This window comes from Phanerochaete carnosa (assembly GCF_000300595.1).
Source record: "Phanerochaete carnosa HHB-10118-sp unplaced genomic scaffold PHACAscaffold_10, whole genome shotgun sequence".
NCBI lineage: Eukaryota > Fungi > Basidiomycota > Agaricomycetes > Polyporales > Phanerochaetaceae > Phanerochaete > Phanerochaete carnosa.
In genome coordinates, this window is record NW_006767637.1 from 2072402 (window position 1) to 2092587 (window position 20186).

A 20186-nucleotide genomic window follows, 5' to 3' on the forward strand; every position below is an offset into this window, starting at 1 on the left:
TCCTAGGTTGTCTTACAGAGATATGTCCTTGTTTGCAAGCTTCGAGCTCATAAACCGCAAGAATCGTTCGGTTTGTGTACACATAAGTTCAAAGTGCTCGTCCAGACACGCTGGAGAAACCAAGCACTTCCGCGAAAGCATGATCGAATGAAAAGGTGTGCAGATTAGAAACACGTAACATAACATGTACCGAAACTTGGATCCAGTGGCCGTCGTGAGCGGGACTCAGGATTCAGGAATACATTGGCGCTTTGAAAGATACTCACGTGAATTTCACGTGATCACTCTTGGCGGAACAGCTGGCCATCGTCCGCTGTCTCTGCCCCCGACGCCCTCGAGGACATGACTGTTGATCTCACCGTGTACGAACACAATGTCTTCCGTCCGCATGCTGGTGGGCCTCCGTAGCAGCCACTCGTGATAACATCAACTTTATCTTGATTAAATATTTCCCACAATATGTTAGCGAAGCCAGGCACCTTCGTCGGCTGCGGCAATGCGGCAAGCACAATTGCCAGCATGGCTAGGCCGACGGAGACGCCTTTCCAAGCTCTTGACAACATCCTGCTCAGCCCCGCCTAGTTCGCAGCGCGTTTTCGCCCTCTGTCACTCTCTACCTCCACATTCTTTTGATTTTCCTTCGGTTTATCGTATCTGACGCCGAACATCAGGCTCGACAATTTTTGTCGACGGCATTTGACACAGCTGTTTAAGTCAAAAGGCTGGACAAGAGGAGGGTTGTCCTCGACCTACAACAAGTGCGTCCACACTCACTCATTCGCATCTGCGCGCGACCCTCATCCGGGCATGCCAGTACTACCCAAAGCACCTCGACTAAAAGGTCTCCCGTCCACATCACATTCAACGGTACGCCCATACCCTCTCTTTGGATACTCAATATCCATCCTTTGTCCCAGGCACGACTGTCATCGTGTACGGTACTATCACAAGTGTGAATAGAAAGATCCCGTGGTGCCCGTGTTGACGTACACGCTTGGCTTCCTCTCTCCTGTGACGTACACAACTCCGACTGTGAGTACAATCCATCCATCCATGCTCTTCTTACAGTAACGCAAGCACCAGGACGGCGAGCACATTCTTGCGACTATCATCGCAGTAACGAACGCCCCGTTCTGGTTGGACTTCATTACATATACTACGTCGCAAATACCGTATTGGTAGAGAACGCTATGGAGCAATCGTCGACACTACTAGCTGCGGCAGCATCGCAGCCTACGTCTGAATCCTTCGCAGCAGGCTTCGGGAGGAATTCAAACTCGGGTGCGAGTCAGACAAGCTCAACATTCATTCCTACCTTGGCCTTCTTGCATAAACATCACTCTGCGGGGCGATATATCGGCCTGCTGGTTGCATGTATACTCATTCCCGTGTGCATGTTACTCTTCGCCGGCTTGGGGTTCCTTTGGTGGCGAAGGCGGAGGCTATACCGAAAGAACGGGCGGCATGTGAGAATGAAAGACGACAGTGGGTGCTTGCTTCCCTGCCACTGGTGTGTCATCCGCTGACACAGTGTGACGACACGCACAGGCACAACCTCGATGCGCATGTCTACTCTCGCCCTCTCCCCCGTCATGCCGGCGGTTCCACCACCGGCCTACACATCTTCTGCAGAGGAGGAAGAAGATCCATTCGCGGCGCATTATACGCCGTCGCTACCGCCAACGCCAGAGCCTGAGTCCTGGAAGACCGCCTGGAGCGAGAAGAGCGTAGAGCAGTTCGTGCTCGCGGGGCCCGTAACGCAGCATGCAGACGGCGGCGTGCGCCTCGAAAGCAATTTGCCGCAGGCAGCGGTGAAGGCGGATTTGAGGGAGGTTCCGCCTGCGTATATGCGATATACATAGAGCTCACCGTCGAGTAACGTCTCTTAAATTATTGTAATTTTTCTGTTGATTTGCGTGGCGCTCATGTTTGTTCTCGTCTTTTCTTTTCGGTTTTATCTGGGACAATCTACACTCATTTCTTGGTGTATTAGTACAATCAGATTTAATATGCTTTGACAGCATGCAGTACACTTGGACTTGTAATTTATGTGAAAAGTCACGGCTTTGTTAATGGGTACGGCGACTGGTACGGTAAGCTGTAACATAAGTTCTGCTCACGCCAGCAGTATCCTAGAGTAAAACCGATATCCCACTTAACCAAAAAAAATAGTCAAACCATGCTTCCAGTAAAGTTAATGTAGCTGGTCAAAGAACTTCCGCAACAACTACAGTTCGGCGATAGACTTCAATACGGCCTCAGTACTGCCCCAGGGACGGCGTCAGGCAGTACCTGCCAGGCGAGTCGATCTCGAGTATATTGCAAAGACTAGGTCCAGCTATCCCGACGGCACCTGGAGCATCTTACTGCTTAAAGTCGAAGAGCATACAAGATATGGGAAATACTTACCGAATATGCGTACATCGGCAGTAGGTATGGGTTCATCTTCTGGCCGAACAGGCGATACCAAGAAAGCCAGCATTTTCTGAGAGAAAAATGAAGTACAAGCGGACGAGCACGAGTACGACGTTCCGCGCCTTCCTACGCGGTGGCTCCTTATGCCGAGGTACACAGGCGGGACAAAGGTCGATGTCGCCTAGTCGGAATGGGATCGCTTTGTCTGCTAATGATGACATGCGGAGGTGTAAAGTCGGTCTGTGCATGTATTGCGACTGTCCATACTCCGAGCTTGCCGTCCGTGCAGATATCCAGTCGAGGAGCGATACGGCATCGCTGGCAGGGACGCGGCTCAAGAGCAGGAGAAGAAGCCCGTAGTTCTGCAAGCGCATCTCGTTTGTCAAGAACAGTATGTCATGGCCATGAGTGCGCACCTAGCTCTCCAAGCTCCCAGATTCCCGTGTCCTCGGTTTACCCACTGATAAGGTCTCGTGCCCCGCATGATGTCAGGAGGACGTGCTTTCTGGGACTATAAGTACACATGCAACGGAAGCCTGCGTGCAAGGATCTATTTGTCCTACGCCAAGTCGGACAACATGTCGTTCGAGCGCATCCGAGCGTCGGTGAACTGCGACATGGGCGAGGTAAGCACCTAGTATCACTCAGATTTCGTGCGTATTCGTAGGGAAGATGGGGTCGAGAACGAGCGGCCCATACATCGAGGGGGATGGCTTTGGCGCGACTGGGAGGTGTCTTCAGAAGACCAGGGGCGAAGACTGCGGCTGGTCGCGGTTGAGGGTGTGAGGTTGAGGGTGGGGTTGCAGGCGCGCCTGCTTCATGAGGTTCGGCGTGTCGGTCCGCACTTCCAGACCCTTGTTCGCTCCCACCACGACCACCTGTAGCGCACTTACAACATGACTACAGGGTTTCTCGTTGTATACCATAGTGAGTCATGCATATGTTATTTGCGAAATTGCGCCTGAGACAATTATGCGCTTAGGGAGACGATGAACAGCTCATGAAGACCATCCATTTGGCAAACGTCGCCTGTGGGTTTCATGCCTCGTGCGTGCCTTTTCTCCACCGCTTCTCTCGTTAGCGCAGCTTCATCAATATTCCAATATTTCTAGTGACTTCTCCGTTATGGACAGAACCGTCCGCCTTGCGAAGGAGAACGGCGTACGTGTCGGAGCACACCCGTCTCTTCCTGACCGCCAGGGGTTTGGACGGCGCGAGATGATCATGGATCCTGTGCGCTATCACCTCTTGCCTCGCAGTTTCTCTGGCTAACCTATCACTACAGGAGGAGCTTGCGCAATGCTTTGTCTACCAGGTCGGCGCGCTCAGCGGCTTTCTGACGCGACATGATCTCCCGCTCAACCATGTACGTCTCATACAACTTGCGCTTTTGCCGATGTGACCGAGTTTTCCGTGTAGATTAAGCCTCATGGCGCTGTGTATGGTATGCTCGCACGCGATATCAGCCTCGCGCGGGCTGTCATGGGCGTCGCCAAGACCTTCGATGTCCCGTTTATGGGTCTCGCGGGCACCTGCCACCAAGAGGCTGCCAGAGAAGCAGGCGTACCATTCATCGCAGGTCCGTACATCAGTGATACAAGGTCGTATGACAATTACACGAGATCTTGACGCTACCACGCTTCGCAGAATGGTTTGCCGATCTGGAATATAGCCCCGACGGAAAGCTGCTGATCACGAAGTGCATCTCGTCTACACATCCAAAAAGTGTACTGCCTCACCGCGTGATTATAGGAAGCATGATCCTGTGCCGGTATCTGTTGTCCGAGGACGGGTGTGTTCTCCTTGATGATGTGCCCGCATCCAGACTTATTTGAATGGCACCACAGGTGAACAAGCTCTTGAACGAAGGCCTGATCACGACAGCTGCAGGCTTTCTGCCTCTTGCACCTGGTGTCAAGGAGGTCTCAATATGCTGTCACTCTGACACACCGGTACGCTGTGCACTTTTAATCACGTTCAAATGGAGATCACTGACTTGTCTCCACAAGGGCGCTGTGGAGATTGCACGAGCAGTCAAAGAGCTTGTTGATGCGAACAATGCAGCGCTAGTATAATTGTATGGAAGCGCATAGTTCGAAGGAAGTAGACAGTTACTGCAATCAAACGAGCAGCAATCTACAATATAACGGGTTACATTCCATTGCGCGAGGGCGTAACCTAAAACGGAGCCAGAAATATGTTATTTGACATCTCTTATGAGTACATTCGATAGCCCACTGTATGGGCAGCAAAAGCACGCCAGTATACGACATGAGCTGTGTCCCACGCTCATAAGCCCAACCCGCCCAAACTGGCTCGGTTACTCACCTGCAACACGGCAGATTGAGGAGACATCATGTCGTACCTGCCACTGGGCCTACGACCATCGGTGCCTCTTGAATAGGCTGTGTCGTCCGCGGTCGTGCAAGGAGCGGCGCCCGCTCGTCCGCGACAGGCGGTGTACTGCGTCCGTCCTCGTCCTCGTCTGTGTCCTTGCCGCCTGCGCACCGGCACAAGCGCATGGCGGTACGCCCAATGCAGGGGCGTCCTGGCCGCGAGATTAGACGGGCAACTGACAAAACCAAGAGAAAATCACGCACGGACCGAGGCGAGGTCCTGGCAGAACCCCGCACAGCATGCACCAAGGACAGCGGAGCAGAAAGCGCCGCAAGCGTCCTCCATCGACATACTGGCTGCAAGGCGGCTGGACGATCTTATTCGTGTGAAAAAAACTCTGCGGACCAGAGTCAGAGGATGCTCGCTGCACGCGTAGCAGGAGGGCGTATTCTCTGTGAATCAGCCACAGAGAGGTTACTCTCTGGGATCTCTGATAGTGCTAGGAAAAAGGATTGCGTTCCTTCCGAGAACTGGACGAGACCGGATGTCATCGACGTTGGTGGACGGAGAGACGAGCTCAGGCCTCAGGCGCGGAGGCAATCTTTGTGGCGCTGAGGGTGATGGCGCAGCAGTTCGTGCGATGCCAACCCAGGCCTTGGCAAAGTACTTCGAGCGCGGCGCAACGATATCAATTAATAACGAGCGTACATACCATGCTGGACGCCCTACATCTAGCAATCCGTTATCTAAGCATCTGACGAAGCCTCTAATTACCCTGATGTACGTATATATAATCCCTTCAAAAGTCGGAATATCTGAGGCTGGCGTATCCCTGCCCCTCAAACATCTTCGAAAGCAATCTCAACTCCCTGCTTCGTCAAGGGAGCGAATTCAGGGACCATGATCTTGCGCAGGAGCGGCTGTAGCGCAATGAATGCACCAGGTACGTTCAAGTAGTCCTTCGACCTCCCGGAGACGAATACGACCCGCTTGAGCTTCGCAAACTGCGATTTTTGGAGGACGGACGTGAGGTCCTTCCACGCAAACGCGCGGAGCATGTTCTTCGCTTCTGGAGCGTCGCCCTTGAGGATGGGGTAGACCGCAAAGCGCACTTCTTCAAGCGGCGAGGCGACCTGACCGAGAATAGTCTTGAGCCAAAGCGAGATGTACGACGCATCGCGGTACGTGGGCACGCCCAGCTGTATGGTGCGCAATCCCGTGTTGTGCGACATGTCAAGGTACGTCGCAAGAGGCTTTTCCTCAACGCCAGCTGCAAATAATAAAAGCTGTTAGCGCGAGGGATAACGGCAGATAAGCACTGGCTTACTTCTCGTGCGGATGGTGGACGAGCTCGGCGAGCCAAGCTCGAGATGTTGCAGCGATGGGCCGACAAACTGCAGAAGATCGCGCAGGCGGGTGTCGTACGCGCCCACGAGTGGAAGACGGAGGCGTTCGACGGATGGTTCGGGGAGCGTTGCGAGCAGCCAGTCGATCACGCGATCGCGCGAGAAGCAGCTGCCAAGGTCGAGCTCGCGCAGCATGAGAGGTTTTGCGCCCTGCTTGTCGCCGCTCGCAAAGCCTTTGTCCGCGGCCCAGCGACCCCACCAGACACCGTCGAACTGGAGGCGGGAGAGGGCGGGGAAAACGGCGCAGAGCTGCTGGACGTCGTCGAAGGCGTCGAAGGTGCAGGTGCTAACACAGAGGCGACGGACGGTGGGGAATGTGAGGCGATGCGGCGTGTTCTCGCTGTCTTTCGGTGCGCCGAACCAGAGGCCGTCGAACTTGACAGAGGTCAAGGACGGGAAGCGGGCGAGGATGTACAATGCGGAGTGCAGGAGATGGAGGTCGTACCATTGGCACATCTCGCCCTTCTTCTGAGAGAGCACGACGTCGCGGACATGGAACGCGATGTCGGGCGACTTGTCGAGCATGCTTCCCACCTTCTCCAGCTCCTCTCTCGTGCATGTCAGGTGCAGCTCGCGCCAGAAGTGGTGTCGGGCTCGTGGGGCCCATGATCTTTGCACGAGGGCACATGTAGCCAAAGTGGCGGGGTCATCATGGAAGTAGTCGATGATGATGTCGTCGAGCTCTGCGGGTAGGCTCCAGGTCATCGTTGCGAGTCGTTTTGCAGCCTGGTGCGTCAGGTCAGAGATTTATATGGTGGACGACAACGGCGAGCTGCCAGCAAGGCAACATTGCCGTCAGCGCATTTACCCATCGCGTATCACGCCCGTGAACTCCGGTGAGCGTCCAAAGCGTGTTTGCAAAGACAGATACGAGGGCGGAAAGCGAGCAGCGAGTGACAGTCATGTCGGCCTCGAGTGCAGAGTTCATCTTATCAGATAATTTCGAGATAAAGCGGGACAGTGTGAGGAAGCGCCCGTCGGTGTCCCGCCTTTCGGGACGCGCTGTACATCTCACGACCTCGCACGACGAGCTTAGTTTTAACTTTTAAGTCGCGAGCGAATATCACTCCTTGCGTGATTAGCGGATACTATGATGTTAAGTATTGCCTATAATACGAGTCTCCATACCCTTGTCTAGTTCATGCACTTCCCTAGGAGCCAGCAAGGCCGGCACTCGAACTGCTTTCCTGCTACGAAAGCCGGAACGCGGAAAGGTGCGAGGACATGCATTCCGCAGAATCGCGACATGGACTGAGGTACCGCTGATATCGTAGATCGTAAAAGCTGGGCATGTACTAATTCAAAGTACCAATCACACTAGTACTCCAGTCCTTACAGTCAAGCGTGAATCATACTGAAAGGTTAAACATTTAACTTTGTGTTTGACTGCTGGCACCACAAATTCTCGTTCAGTCGGCAGAACGCAATTCACGAAGTACTGCGAGCCGGTCCAGACTTAGCAACTGCTACGCAATAATCACGACCGTAAATAGATTTCACGAGCGCGCTGCTTTGCATCTGCATCTGTCTAGCCCTTTAACTGAGCTGCAAAAAGCTACTCTGTTCTGGAACAATTAGCTGGCGGTATGTCAATGCATATCACAATGCTGTCTGAACCATTTTATACGTATATTCACAGGTAGTTCCCGACTCTTTGCCTCGTCAATCCATCTCGCAGGTCTATCTTTGTCAAGTACGGATCTTCACTGAGCGGAACAGTAATCTCATACCCGTCCAAACTCCAGAGGCTTTAGGTACGCTCCTGAAGATATCTGAATGTCGTGCTCAAGTTATATGATCCATCTCATGCTGTTAGGGTGTGCTCGGTTACTGCTTGCGGCTAGCGGGCTCTATCACTGATGCTCATGCGTTGACGTTAGTTACTTTAGAAGATTAGTCGCGGCAATGCAACGTCCGTCGAAGGAAACGTATTCTCCATATGCTAGATGGGATGCTGCTGCGCTTGCTGAAGCTGGATGTTCGCGGGTGACCGCGATCGAACCGTGTGTCTCATGAGCCCTCTAGTACAGGCAACTAGGACCCTCCCGCAAAGTTCAGAGACAGGAAGTCAGTGTGAGTAGATGTCTGTGCGATAGACATCCTTGCCGCATGTCACGGAGATCAATACCTGCGATCGATGTTCAATGAACCCTATCACGTTGGGTTACGTCCGTCCACATAAGACCCGGATCGAGGAGGCCACGCAACCTAACGGAGCCACATTCCCCGCTGCACAGGGTTTACCTCGTGAGATTTCCCAGTGTTTGTCTACCTCTCCCGCTCAGTCTCTGTTTGCAGGATGTCGTACACTATCACCGTCCGCGTTTACCAGACCAGCACGAACGCGTTCTTCCGCGTGGTCGAGAAGATCGTCTGGCACGAAGCCAACGGCGGGACGTGGGACGAGTCCTGCGGCGAGCACATCCTCACGCTGGGCGGCAGCGGCACGTCTGGAGCACTGCGGTTCGAGTCAGACACAGGCGAAAACTTCCTGGCCGCCTTCGGCGTGCACAGTTACAAGCGGTGGTGCGACATCGTGACCGGGCTCGAGCCACGTCAGACGGGCACGCTCGTCCTTGGCGAGTACTACACCGACAGAGGCGCCGTTCAACGAGCGTACATGCGCGAGAGACAGGCCGCGTCCTATGGCGTAGAGAGTCTCGGGGACAAGCCGCGGGGGTTTAATGTTGCCTATACTGTGGCTGACGGGAAGAATTTGAGGGCGAACATCGTCATCGGGTAGACATACGCGCAGTAGGTTTCTTCGTCCACTGCCGGAAGATCAGCCTAGTGTTCACGCTTCCTGTACAATACAGCTACACTTGCAGCTATACAGCCATTCGTTGATTCCGCGAAAGTCCACGGCTACGCTGTTAATTTTCATCACGGAAACCTGGTGCCATGTACTCTCTCAAGCATATGATGGCCCCGCTGTGATGGACGGTACTAAGACTTTTGTGACACTTTATGCAATCTGCTAAGTCTGCAGTACTCTCTATTTGCTTGGGCACGTACTGTTTGCCTAAGCACCAGCCTGGAGTAAATCTTGAAGGCAGACATCTATCTATGGAATGCCGGGTCATCAATGGCACGCGCAGGTGCTAGGACAAGACTTCATCGATTATCCCCGACTAAGACACGTCATAAGCAGTAGATCACGGTGATATATGGCGATGCAGCTGCCAAGAATAACATCAAGCTCAGTTGGCGAGCATATTGGCGGTACGTTGGACCACAATGGGCAGGACACCTGAAGGACAAGTCTGAGACAAGAGAATCGTGCAGAAATCAGAAGCAAACCGACCTCCAGTAGGGAGTGAGTAGTTGGGCCTGCCGACAGCGTTGAGGAGGCCGTTGATGAACCCTCCATGTGCAGTAATTGAAATATCTGCTCTCGTCAGACTCTGCGCATCCTCGAAAAAGCGGAACGTACAGATGGCGTCTTCGGCGAAGGCAACGTCGAGCACCTTGCGGGCGCGCCCAACGCGGTGCGGTGTCGGCTCGCGCTCTTCAGCATCCCAGAGGGGGTCTATCTCGGCGAAATCGGGTTCGAACGTGTAGATCGGAGGCGTGTAGAGCGTGCGCAGGTGCGAAAGCGGTGAGCGGAGGTCGCAGGTGTGTATGCCGTACTCCTCGCGGCAGTTCTGTGCCGGAGCATCAGCCAAGATGTCCCTTCGACGCGCATGGCCGACCACGTACCTCAAGGATTAGCACGTTCTGCGCCTCGGGCACGAGCACTTGGGCATCGCCCGTGCGGTCGAAGGTGATCTTCCAGGTGTCAAGGGCACGCTTGAGCGGGCTCGCGAAGCACTTCTGGGGGACGGGCACGCCATGCGGAAGCTCCTTCCTCCATGCATTGTGCGCCTCCTCTGCCTGCGTCTCGCCGAGGTGCGTGAGCAGCGGGTCGGGGCCCCAGACGGTTTCGCCATCGTTGTTCAGCTTCGCCCAGTAGCTGTGTTGTGTCAGCTTTTGTTGAAATTGGGATGTCACAGAAGGCTTACTCGTCCCAGGTCTGTACGAGCGCGGTCAGAGCTGGTGCGTGTCAGATGCAATGGAGGGGCTCACCTCGGTCCCATACTTGGCTTCAGCAAGATTATCTGTTCCCCAGCGCAGTAGGTCAATGGCAGTCGTCTATGTGCTGAGTGGATACACACGATATCCCTGTCCATGTCTACCCAGCCAGAAGACCTTGTACGCCGTGCCTTCCGGCGCACGCGCGTTCAGCTCGTCGATCTTAGCCTTGAATGCTACCCAGCGGTTCGGAGAGTCGTCGAGTAAGCCGAAGCGTGGGGGAAGCTGTCGCAGATAAGGGAATGTGGCCAAGTGGAGAGGTAGATGCACGCACTGCGCCGATTGCAGAGCCAACGGCCTCTGGATCATCTTGGACGAAGAAGCCAGGAATAGTCTACCTCACATGATATTTTCAGCAGCGTGCTAGAATCGAGATGATGGAATACGGACAGTGTAGATCGCAGACATGTCGGTAAAAGTGAGATGATGCGTGAACAGCCTCAGGCTGGCTTATGTGTATGACCTGCGCTGTTCTCTAGTATATATATATACGCTTCGCAGGTGGTCTAAGCTGCAAGATACGTTTCTATGTCAATGACGAGGCCAAATTGTGCGAAGACCGGTCGACTATGGAGTTGTGCATGATGGAACAAGATGAAAGGTCGCCTCGCGTACCGCGCGGACAAGGTGAAAGCGCCGGAGCAGGAAAATCGGGAAACGCAGAGCCTCGGGCGGACGATAATATTAATTGCCATTACACGACAAAAAGACAGAAACAAGACTTGTAATTAAGGTACTACACTTGCTATAAGGGTAGATATTGTAGATAACGCAAAATCATCACTCTTGCAGCTCGTCTGCAAAGCGCACGTCAAGGACGGTCTCCGTCGTGATCGAAGCCTCGTCTTTTTGTCCCTGGTTTAGCCATAGCCACTTGTAACCAGCGTGGTATTGCACAGCAGGTGCCCAGCGACTCGCAAGACTGTTAGTTGGGTCGTCCCAGCCTGCCCATTCATGGTACCGCGGGCCCTCGAGACAGTTGCTAGCCATGTCTCAGCGCAAAGCGGCGCAGAAGAAAGTAGACAAGGAACTCACAAATGCACAAGCTTGGGCATGATCGCCTCGCCCTGGTGCGGTGTCGCCCACGTGTGCATTTGCGCGTGGAGCTCGTTCTCGACTGTCACGTTGTCGTTACCGATGAGGCCGGTGCCATACATTTCGACCAGGCAGCTCGAGACCTCCCAGTCGTAGTGCAGGTGCTTGAACAGCTCGGGGCGGCCTTGGATGATAGCCCACCAGAAAGTCTGGTCGCCGAGCGCGGCGTCTGCGAAGTGGCCTGTTGCGGCGTCGGGTTCGCCGAAGAGCGCGCGGAAGGTGGCAGGCGCAAGCGCAGGCAGGCCTGCCGTGCGGTAATGCGTCGAGTCCATGAGTCTGAGCGTGCGAAATCGCTCGAGGTCGAGCAGCATCACGCACGAACAGATCTTGTTCGCATCGTACCACTCCGGGGCGAACATTTCAGGGTGCGACGGCAGTGCAATCGCCGTCGTGGCGTTGAAGGTACCGAACTGGCGCCATAGCAGCAACGGGTCGGTCGTAAAGAAGGCGTCTGTATCAACAAAGATTGCGCGGCGCACGTGAGTGGGCAGTATTTCGTGGATGAAGAGCTTCATAAGCCCCGCTGTTGACGTCTCTGTCAGCTGGCATCGAGGAAGCCTTGCGGGATAACTCACGAGTGCCGGCTGCATGGACGGTGCTGATACTGCCTTCGCGCTCTACGCGACCGAGCATTGCCTGCCAAGACAAGCGGTAGAAAAAGACGTGCAGGTCATGTCGCGGACGTCTGACTAGTGCCAGTCGCTTTTCGATGTGCGCCTGCGCCTGTTCGTCGCAGATGATGTATACGTGGACCGGTACGGACGTGTACATCATGATCGACTGTGTGCCAAGCTCAGAAGACCAATGGTGAGTAAATGCGAAGAGCGCACCTTTAGCAGAATCGCGCCCTCACTGGCCGAGTCCTCAGACCACATAATTAGGGCAAATGTGACCGGCTGGGAAGGTGCGGTCGGCGACGAAAGGAAATGGTCGCTGGGACTCAATGGCGCATCTGATATTGATATATCTTCGACAAGCGGAGGGTGAACAGCGTCGACAGGGCCATGCCCGTCTCCGTTCATGTGGCTGTCTATATTTGAGGACACGTGTTCTGCTTTGTTCGCAAGAACAGTGGTCGAAGAAAGTATTGGGGTGGATAGCGCACTATAGGTTTCTGGTTTAAGTACCGGTATGTCGATATCGCGCACACTTGGCATATAGAGTAGAGGGAGTGCAAGTACGGCGACCACGGCGAACAGGATAAGCTGCTTCACGAGCATTGGTCGGCGGTGCCAACCCCTGGCTCGCATGAGCCATAGTGCAACGGGTTTAGCGAGGGACGAAAGAGCGCCTTCGGACATAGCAAGTATGGTACTTCCGATATAATGAATGACTTGTAACTGTAAAATCGTTCAGCGATACTCTGGACTTGCATGAGAGGATGCTCGACTCACGGAGCGAACGGTCACGACATAAACGTTGAGGGCAGAGAGCGAGATCGCGTAGATTGGAAAAAACTAACCGAGAGTAATGTCGACTTCGCCGCATATTTATGCATGGTCCCTAGTCTAGAAGCGCGGAGTTTACCCCGCGCACTAGGTCATTTTGATCCACCAGCTTCAGACGGTTATCCGTGGCCGCATTTTCGTGAGAGTTGTGCGAGCATCGGAGCACGCTGCATCGGAGCAGTGGCTTAACAAATTCAACAGATGCGCACTTATGAAGATTTTTAAGGGCTTGGACTCAGCACGCCGTCTGAAGGAAATGCAGCTGGTCTGAAGATCTAAAAGTCGCGTTACTTGACTCACTGGACACCAAATTGAGCTGAGGACCAAAATTCGCTCAAGGATGCTCTGGAGAGATTGGGTTGAGGAGCAGATTGAGGTCGGCATTGAGAAGGAGCCGACCGCATGGGGCTGAACAATACGCTTGCATCTATCATTAGATACCATCGCCTCTATAACGATAAAAGCGCCTCAGTTGGCGTAAACATGCATCAATGCTGTTCAAAGCAGTGGTATTAGTAAATATCATTACGAACAAGAAAAGCGGTTACGCGAACAGCGACTCAACTGAACGACACAAATGTCAGGTTCTTTGCAAGGAAGGCCTAACATGGCCAAGAAATATCGCAGCAGCTATTGTTTAAGCCCGAGATGCATGAGGTTGGTCATAGTAAGACGGCAAGGAACGGGAGCAGTGTGGATCAGTCCTATCGAGCGACGCACTACCTTATCTGGTAATGCGGCCGGCATGAGCGCATCACTTTTGATAGGGACACTCGTGCGTCGGGGTCCCGCACTTTGGTCAACTGCTTCTGCAAGTGTGGTTTGACCTAAGGACAAGATGAGCAATGCCCAACGGGAGCCGCTCTGTCTTGTACGCGGATCGATAAGTAAGCCACAAGTAATCTTTCTGGGCTGCTCAGAGTCTCACTGGATTTCGCATAGATATCGACGAGTTTTTCCATGGTATGCCGCAGTGTGGCCTTTTCACGCGGGGCTAACTTGCGTTACTACAGTGCCGACAGTGGTTCGTCCCGGAGAGACACTTTCGTCCACGCACTTTGAGAGGCGTGCGGGCGGGAAAGGTGCAAACCAGGCATCGGCGGTTGCCAAGGCTGGCGGGCGCGTAAAGCTCATCGGCGCGGTCGGAGAGGATGGCGCGCACCTCGTACGAGGGCTCGAAGCTACTGGCGTCGACATTTCAGACGTCATAGTAGACAACTCGGTGAGCCAAAGGTATCTTCGTGACTAGCGAGGTACTAGCTCGTTTACACATGGTTCGAGTAGGAACCAACGGGCCGCGCGATCATCCAGCTCACGCCTGAGGGCGAGAACTGTATCAGTGAGCCATAACACTGCTGCAAAAAATGCTCCAATGTCAGCTAATATACGGAAGTCCTGCATAAAGGCGCCAACTACCTCCTTGCCCCGCCGCTTCTTTCTTCCCCACCTACGTCCGCTGACTCATCGTATACGCACCTCCTCCTGCAGAACGAGATTCCCTGGTCCGCGACGCTCGCATATCTCGAGCATGCTACTAAGATCAATGCGACAGCTGTATGGAACCCGTCGCCCCTTCCGTCTGCAGAACAGCTGCGAGCAATCCCATGGGGAAGCTTGAGCTGGCTGATCGTCAACGAGGGAGAGGTGTGTGGGATGCTTGACGTCCTTGGGGTAGGCGGCGACGCTCTGCAAGGGTCTGGCCAGAAGACATCGCAGCATGCAACGCAGCTCCTCGAGAAGCTGCACGCACACCCCCGCTTCTCACAATCGGTCAACGTCATCTGCACACTCGGCGCACAAGGCCTTGTCGCCCTTCTCTCTCCATCTGGCACCAAAAAAGCGGACTCTGATGTCCTGCACGTCCCTGCGGCTAAGCTTTCCGGCCCTGTGAAGGATACGACAGGCGCGGGAGACTGTTTTGCGGGGTACTTTGTTGCGGGCCTGATGGAAGAGTCAGCTGGATCTGGTCCCAGCGGAGTGGTAGGCGTGCTCAGAGCGCTGCGGCTTGCGGTTAAGGTAGGATTCCCCGTCCCTTTTTAGTACGAATAGCTGACATGGATGGGAATGAAGGCGGCGGGGTTATGCGTCCAACGTCCTGGAGCAGTTGAGAGTACACCGGTCAGGAGCGAAGTGGAGAGGTCCTTGGGTTTACAATGAAAGATGGTACATTGTGAAGGGCACTTATGCTGCACTGCAACGAACAATGGATATCTCTTAAGACACTTTAGTTTCGACGCTTATCCTACCAAGGTCGCAGAATTGACTACCTAAGCCCCAGCAAACCCATGGAACATCTCCAGCGCCTCGCTCCTGTCGCTACCAGAGCTCGTCTTCCACGTCCACTCCAGCAGCTCGTTGACGTGGTCATTCAGCGCCTTCAAGTCTTCTGGTGTGATCTTCCCACTGACGCTGTCCGCGACAGAGACGTCTGCCAATGTACCACGCTGGAAGCAGTATGCTGCGCCGGTCTCGTACGAGCGGCGGAGAACGTCCTCCGAAAACGGGCGGCGCACGCGGTCGTACGCGCGCAGGATGTGAGGGAGCGTCGCGGGGCTGGCGAGAGGGTCCGCAAGGAGTGCAGAGAGGACGAGGCCGTCCTCGATGCCCTGCGCCGCACCGGACGCCTGATGAGGGGTCATTGCGTGGGCCTGGTGGGGCATGTCACTCAGAATGCGGTCTTGGACGAAGGCGACACGAGGGACGTACCGCATCTCCGATGACAGCGACTCTGCCTGAGACGTACGTGGGCAGGTCGACGACAGAGTTGACAGCCCACCTTGAGGGTGCTTCGATGAGCTTCTCGATGCTGTTAGTGTGGTGCTGGATATAAGTACAGAGAGCTTACATCGATGACAGTGTGCACGTGAGGCGACCAGCCGGGGTACTCCGCACGGAGCTCGTCCTGGCTGACAGTCTCGACCCAGGGCTCATCGTGCAGTGTTCCGTTCTTGTCCGGGTGGGAAATAAGTCCACCGCAGTTGATAAGCGTGCCACTAGAGACGGGGTAGCAAATAAAGTACTGGCATGCCGTCAGCAGCCACGACTTTTCAACGAACGCAGGATGCTCACTTTGTTCTTGCCCAAGAACTATCACGATTGAATGTCAGTCGCGAAAGCTGGCGGCTGAGTCTAACAACGGTAACGCACATAAATGGGACCATCAAGTGCCGGGTGGTCAGGCGCTGCCTTCCTCAAGTCTTCAGTGCTGATAACACCGCGATGCACATATTGCCCCGTCCAGGTGGGCTTCACGAACGCGAGCAGGCGCTCCTTCTCCTTCGGGTCCTCTGCACCGGCAGCGAAGTTCTCATACATTGTGCGGCGGACGGCGCTCTTGATCCCATCTGAGCCGACGAGGAAGTCGTGGGTGGCGGTCGTGCCATCCTTGAACTCCAAGACGACTGGCCCATCGGGAGAGTCGGTGTACGACACAAGCCGCTTGCCGAAGTGCGTGCGGTAGTGTGCTGGGATGTGGCGCAGGAGGACGGCGAGGACGCCGGTGCGGTGGAAAGATTGCAGGGCCGCTGAAGCAGACGGTGGGTGCACGAACAAAAACTAAAATGAAAGCTGCTTACAGTGGCTCTGACCAAAGGGGACGTATTGAGGTTGGTTACCTTTGGTGAAACGGAAAGGCTTCTCTGAAGTATATCTTTGTCAGCGATTTCTCAGTTCAGAAACGACGCGGAGGTAGGATCTACCAGAGCATGCGAGCGGCTTGAGGTCCTCCTCGAGCCCGAGGAGGCGCATGCTCTCCCAGATGCGCGGCCAGAATCCCATGCCGGCGCCGACCTGGCCGAAGGAAGGCGCGCTCTCGTAGATGTCCACCTCGATGTTCTGTGCGCCGCTCTTGGCGAGCGAGATGGCGAAGGCGAGGCCTACGATCCCGCCGCCGCTTTGGGGTGCAAATCGGTGAACAGCCTGAGTTTCTGGACATCCTGCGCACTTACACAATGGCGAGGCGCATCTTCTTGTCGTCGGACATGTCTAGCGAATGTAGAAGCCGCGGTTGGACTTTGTGGTCTTGTCAGGCTGTCGTGTGGGATGGCCTCTCACTCGTACCGTAAACTGAAATCGATTTTATTTGAGTCCTACCAAGCAAGCCGAGGCCTCAAGCTAAATGCGTCTGAAACAGTTACGGCATCTAGCACTTATTGAAAGCGCCCGAAGGTTAGGGGCGGGACCAAAACAGGCAAATCACAAGCTCGAAACACGACGAAACACGTTTTCGATTCGAGAGGTGCGCATGCGCCACGAGGACGCCCACTGATGTGCGAGACGTACGGACGCGGCGGGGACGAGCCTAGAAACGTACTTACGTGCACGGGCAGCTTCATCGTGGCCATCTGCCGTGTGCAAGCTCAACGTTTCCAACTTCGACGCTTATCCTGCCAAAACGCAACATTGACCACCCAAGTCCCCACAAGCTCGTGAACCACTTCCAACGCCTGCACTGCTGCGACAAGGACACTGTAGGGACCAGTGTACGAAGTGCGCCCGAAGGTTGGGGACGGACAAAAACAGGCACATCACAAGCTCGAAACACGATGAAACACGCTTTCGATTTGAGAAGTGCGCGTGCACCACGAGTACGCACACGGATGTGCGAAACGTACGGACGAGAAAATTAGGTGCACGGGCAGCTATCATCATGGCCATCTGTGTGTTAAGCGCAACATTTCCAGCTTTGACGCTTACACAGGGGGCAAAAGGAGTGTCAACTCTTTTGCGCGAGCACGAGTCAACGCTGTGTCAACTTTTTCGAAGGCTAAGTAAGCGAGCCGGGTCTCGCCTAGCTGATAAGAGCCGTAGATATCAAGTAAATACTAAAAATGGTACTGATTTGATGCGCCTGGGCACCGAGCCTCAAGCGCCGGTCAGCTGTCCGCGCATTCCGCCAGTGATCTCAGCCTCCTAGGTCATAGCCAGAGCTGAGCCACCGCCTGCAGCAAAAGACCCTAGCCAGAGAGCTGCCCAAGGCTAGCCGGGGTGATAAAGGAAAGAAAAAGAGAGAAAAGAGATGGAATACTTGCATAAACCATGCACACACCTCGTTAGCGAGGTGAACGAGGAGAATAGCTTTACGGAACTGTGTGCGCCGTGTACCGGCGCCCGGGCGACGCTTGCTCAATCGATTAAGCACGCCTTTTCCCTCCATAGATTGCCCAAGTCTGTGCATTGATCGCCTAGCCACACCTACAGCATAATTTAAGCACCTGTTCAATACAAATTGACTTTTTTTGGGTAAAATCCAAGGAATAAATCGAAAGTCATATTCAAAGAACCCTCTTCCTCTGTTCAGCCTTGTTGCACATAGCTGGATAGTACAGAAACATTAACTAAGCAAGATAATGTGGAGCCTACGGGGAGCAATTGTGGAGCCAGCATTAGACAGCCGTGGCTTTCGTTGGCTATGTTAGATCCTCCCAGCCCAATCGCTCGCAGCACATCACCACGTAAGCGCTCCGCGGTGCGCATATCGTGTAATCAGACTGGGCAGCCGCGGGCTATGCCAGAGAGATTGATTAAGCTAATACAGACATGCAATATACCGACAGTGTAGCTGAGGTTACTGGCGGAATGTGCGGACAGCTGACCGGCGCTCGAGGCTCGGTGCCCAGGCGCATCAAATCAGTACCATTTTTAGTATTTACTTGATATCTGCGGCTCTCATCAGCTAGGCGAGACCCGGCTCGCTTAGCCTTCGAAAAAGTTGACACAGCGTTGACTCGTGCTCGCGCAAAAAAGTGTCTCTACCTACGACACCCATGGCATCGATTAGTGCCTTTGAAATCAAGCACGCCCAAGCCGATCGCGTGCGGAAGAAACTGCGTAGGGTTCACAGCCGTTTAGCCGAGCTGCTTGCACAGGCTCCCAAACGCACCGTAGCGGAGCAAAAAGATTTTTTACGTGAGATTAGTGGCATTCTCGTGAGTACTTTGCTATCATCAACATGCAACGTCAATGCTCATGTCACGTGTGTTGGATCAGGCGAGGCTACCCACCGACAACACTGATGTTGTCGTCTCCGCACGGACCTTTCTCTGCTCTAGCGTTTTTCGCTTGGGAAGTACGCTGAACAAGGAGGACCTCTTGAGCGAGTTCATTCCTCCAGCCCTGAACAATCGCATGCGCGAGATGATACTCGAAAATGCGCGCAATATTCGCCAGCGCGACCTCGAAGGCGAGTTTGAGAACAAAATGACAAAGCTTGCCTCCCTCGTAGATGATCTGCGCGGATTTGGAGTCAGCGACGAGGAACTAGACGCTGTTGTTACTTCGTACGAAGATATAGACGGCGTGTCAGACGCGGATCCCGCGCAGGGCCAAAACGACGCTGATCATCAGAGGGACTTGGACGCTATGCGGGATGATGATCACAATCTCGCGGACGTCGAAGACGGCCGGACAGCTTCTACAGGGCTTCAGAAATCTCCTTCTGTGCTGCCGGTGGGGCGTCTCGGAGAACACGTGGACACCAGAGGCGGTCTTGACGATCATATGGATATCGACGTCGCGCACGACGATATGGACAGGCCGATGAATCTCGAAGACGATCCGCAAGCCTCTACACAACCACCAGTCGACTCGTTCAGCAACTCCGACAGACACAATACCTGAGGTGTCGAAAGGTCGTGGTCGTGGTCGCGGCGGTGCTCACGGAAGTGAGCATGACCGGGATGACCGTTCCGACTCCCCCGATTCTTCCAACGCACTGTTAGCTGCGAGATCTCCTAGCCCAGAGGCGATAAAAGGGCACCCAGGTGACAATTCCATCTCCTTTGTGCTCGATGAAATGGTAAGCTTGTCCTCTTGTCCCACTTTCAGAGAATCTCAAACTCTTTCCAGTGCACAGCATGCATCGACGCAAAAAAACCCCGTTGCAATATCTATGTGAAGGTGTGGAGGAGGATTCTACGTACGGGTCGGCGCTCGATATATGCGGGGCTTTACGTGTGGGGAGGGAACGGCCGATGACTAAACTCGATATCTAAACGCGTAACTAAGCTCGATGAACGATCTAATAAAACTCTTACTTAAATGCTCGTGCCCGCGCTCGTCGCGGGCGAACCTCGTCTCGCGCTCTCGCGAGTGTATTCTCGATGCTCTTAGGATGTGCCCGAAGCTCAGAGGGGCAGACTTTAGAGGTGAAGGTGGGGGAAAGGGGAGCTTGCTCCATTCGACGGCGGGAGGTCGCCTTTAATATACATGCGAGCGCTGCTCCGCTGCCGTGCTCTCGGCCGGAGGTCTATGTGTACGGAAAGTGAAGGTAAACGTTAACGAAAGGGTCTCTATTGGGGAAGAACCTGCGAATGCGATGGAAAACGAAGTAGTGGCGTCAGGCTTCGGGAATGGCGCGCCGCTCCGACAGGCGATGACTCGGCACGCTCGCGCACAGCGGGCCCCTATTTACATG

The 20186-nt window shown here is 54.3% G+C and overlaps 9 protein-coding genes across 9 annotated transcripts; 5 read left to right on the plus strand and 4 right to left on the minus strand.

Annotated features, from left to right (window-relative positions):
• Positions 1–1540: 1540 nt before the first annotated feature.
• On the plus strand, positions 1541–2354 carry PHACADRAFT_263556 (uncharacterized protein). Its single transcript, XM_007400506.1, has one exon. The coding sequence runs from the start codon at positions 1560–1562 to the stop codon at positions 1860–1862; it is 303 nt and encodes a 100-aa protein (XP_007400568.1). The 5' UTR covers positions 1541–1559; the 3' UTR covers positions 1863–2354.
• Positions 2355–3527: 1173 nt separating this feature from the next.
• Positions 3528–5305, plus strand: PHACADRAFT_263558 (uncharacterized protein). The gene is made up of 9 exons (XM_007400507.1): positions 3528–3648; positions 3701–3781; positions 3835–3994; positions 4063–4114; positions 4168–4207; positions 4263–4367; positions 4425–4691; positions 4744–4963; positions 5016–5305. The coding sequence occupies exons 1-7, from the start codon at positions 3541–3543 to the stop codon at positions 4488–4490; spliced, it is 612 nt and encodes a 203-aa protein (XP_007400569.1). The 5' UTR covers positions 3528–3540; the 3' UTR covers positions 4491–4691; positions 4744–4963; positions 5016–5305.
• Positions 5306–5591: 286 nt separating this feature from the next.
• PHACADRAFT_187939 (uncharacterized protein) lies at positions 5592–7074 on the minus strand (the record flags this gene model as incomplete). The annotated part of the gene is made up of 2 exons (XM_007400508.1): positions 6080–7074; positions 5592–6022 (listed from the first exon to the last, which is right to left on the minus strand). Exons 1-2 carry the CDS (start codon positions 6861–6863, stop codon positions 5592–5594), a joined length of 1215 nt encoding a protein of 404 aa, XP_007400570.1. The 5' UTR covers positions 6864–7074.
• A 1371-nt stretch (positions 7075–8445) lies between these two features.
• On the plus strand, positions 8446–9160 carry PHACADRAFT_263561 (uncharacterized protein). Its single transcript, XM_007400509.1, has one exon. It carries the CDS (start codon positions 8458–8460, stop codon positions 8899–8901), a length of 444 nt encoding a protein of 147 aa, XP_007400571.1. The 5' UTR covers positions 8446–8457; the 3' UTR covers positions 8902–9160.
• Positions 9161–9358: 198 nt separating this feature from the next.
• PHACADRAFT_200260 (uncharacterized protein) lies at positions 9359–10637 on the minus strand (the record flags this gene model as incomplete). Its single annotated transcript, XM_007400510.1, has 9 exons — positions 9359–9408; positions 9463–9546; positions 9592–9802; positions 9858–10110; positions 10160–10170; positions 10224–10255; positions 10313–10454; positions 10504–10563; positions 10620–10637. 9 exons carry the CDS (start codon positions 10635–10637, stop codon positions 9359–9361), a joined length of 861 nt encoding a protein of 286 aa, XP_007400572.1.
• Positions 10638–10909: 272 nt separating this feature from the next.
• Positions 10910–12874, minus strand: PHACADRAFT_263564 (glycosyltransferase family 8 protein). Its single transcript, XM_007400511.1, has 5 exons — positions 12719–12874; positions 12155–12664; positions 11900–12104; positions 11265–11847; positions 10910–11211 (listed from the first exon to the last, which is right to left on the minus strand). The coding sequence occupies exons 2-5, from the start codon at positions 12542–12544 to the stop codon at positions 11010–11012; spliced, it is 1380 nt and encodes a 459-aa protein (XP_007400573.1). The 5' UTR covers positions 12545–12664; positions 12719–12874; the 3' UTR covers positions 10910–11009.
• A 736-nt stretch (positions 12875–13610) lies between these two features.
• On the plus strand, positions 13611–14929 carry PHACADRAFT_103503 (uncharacterized protein; the record flags this gene model as incomplete). The annotated part of the gene is made up of 4 exons (XM_007400512.1): positions 13611–13994; positions 14057–14105; positions 14178–14788; positions 14843–14929. The coding sequence occupies 4 exons, from the start codon at positions 13611–13613 to the stop codon at positions 14927–14929; spliced, it is 1131 nt and encodes a 376-aa protein (XP_007400574.1).
• A 110-nt stretch (positions 14930–15039) lies between these two features.
• On the minus strand, positions 15040–16754 carry PHACADRAFT_200263 (uncharacterized protein; the record flags this gene model as incomplete). The annotated part of the gene is made up of 8 exons (XM_007400513.1): positions 15040–15420; positions 15479–15568; positions 15618–15791; positions 15842–15859; positions 15920–16296; positions 16348–16410; positions 16471–16664; positions 16720–16754. The coding sequence occupies 8 exons, from the start codon at positions 16752–16754 to the stop codon at positions 15040–15042; spliced, it is 1332 nt and encodes a 443-aa protein (XP_007400575.1).
• A 1748-nt stretch (positions 16755–18502) lies between these two features.
• On the plus strand, positions 18503–19570 carry PHACADRAFT_213265 (uncharacterized protein). The gene is made up of 2 exons (XM_007400514.1): positions 18503–18699; positions 18761–19570. Exons 1-2 carry the CDS (start codon positions 18538–18540, stop codon positions 19388–19390), a joined length of 792 nt encoding a protein of 263 aa, XP_007400576.1. The 5' UTR covers positions 18503–18537; the 3' UTR covers positions 19391–19570.
• The last annotated feature ends 616 nt before the right edge of the window (positions 19571–20186 follow it).

Excerpts from the sequence above, each read along its gene's own strand:
- PHACADRAFT_213265 (XM_007400514.1), top strand. The coding sequence starts at position 18,538 with ATGGCATCGATTAGTGCCTTTGAAATCAAGCACGCCCAAGCCGATCGC. Across the intron at positions 18,700-18,760 it reads GTGAGATTAGTGGCATTCTC|GCGAGGCTACCCACCGACAA; the intron begins GTGAGTACTTTG and ends GTGTTGGATCAG.
- PHACADRAFT_263561 (XM_007400509.1), top strand. The coding sequence starts at position 8,458 with ATGTCGTACACTATCACCGTCCGCGTTTACCAGACCAGCACGAACGCG.
- PHACADRAFT_263558 (XM_007400507.1), top strand. The coding sequence starts at position 3,541 with ATGGACAGAACCGTCCGCCTTGCGAAGGAGAACGGCGTACGTGTCGGA. Across the intron at positions 3,649-3,700 it reads GCGAGATGATCATGGATCCT|GAGGAGCTTGCGCAATGCTT; the intron begins GTGCGCTATCAC and ends CTATCACTACAG. Across the intron at positions 4,208-4,262 it reads TATCTGTTGTCCGAGGACGG|GTGAACAAGCTCTTGAACGA; the intron begins GTGTGTTCTCCT and ends ATGGCACCACAG.
- PHACADRAFT_263556 (XM_007400506.1), top strand. The coding sequence starts at position 1,560 with ATGCGCATGTCTACTCTCGCCCTCTCCCCCGTCATGCCGGCGGTTCCA.
- PHACADRAFT_263564 (XM_007400511.1), bottom strand. The coding sequence starts at position 12,544 with ATGCTCGTGAAGCAGCTTATCCTGTTCGCCGTGGTCGCCGTACTTGCA. Across the intron at positions 12,105-12,154 it reads AGGGCGCGATTCTGCTAAAG|TCGATCATGATGTACACGTC; the intron begins GTGCGCTCTTCG and ends CTTGGCACACAG. Across the intron at positions 11,212-11,264 it reads ATGCCCAAGCTTGTGCATTT|CAACTGTCTCGAGGGCCCGC; the intron begins GTGAGTTCCTTG and ends AGACATGGCTAG.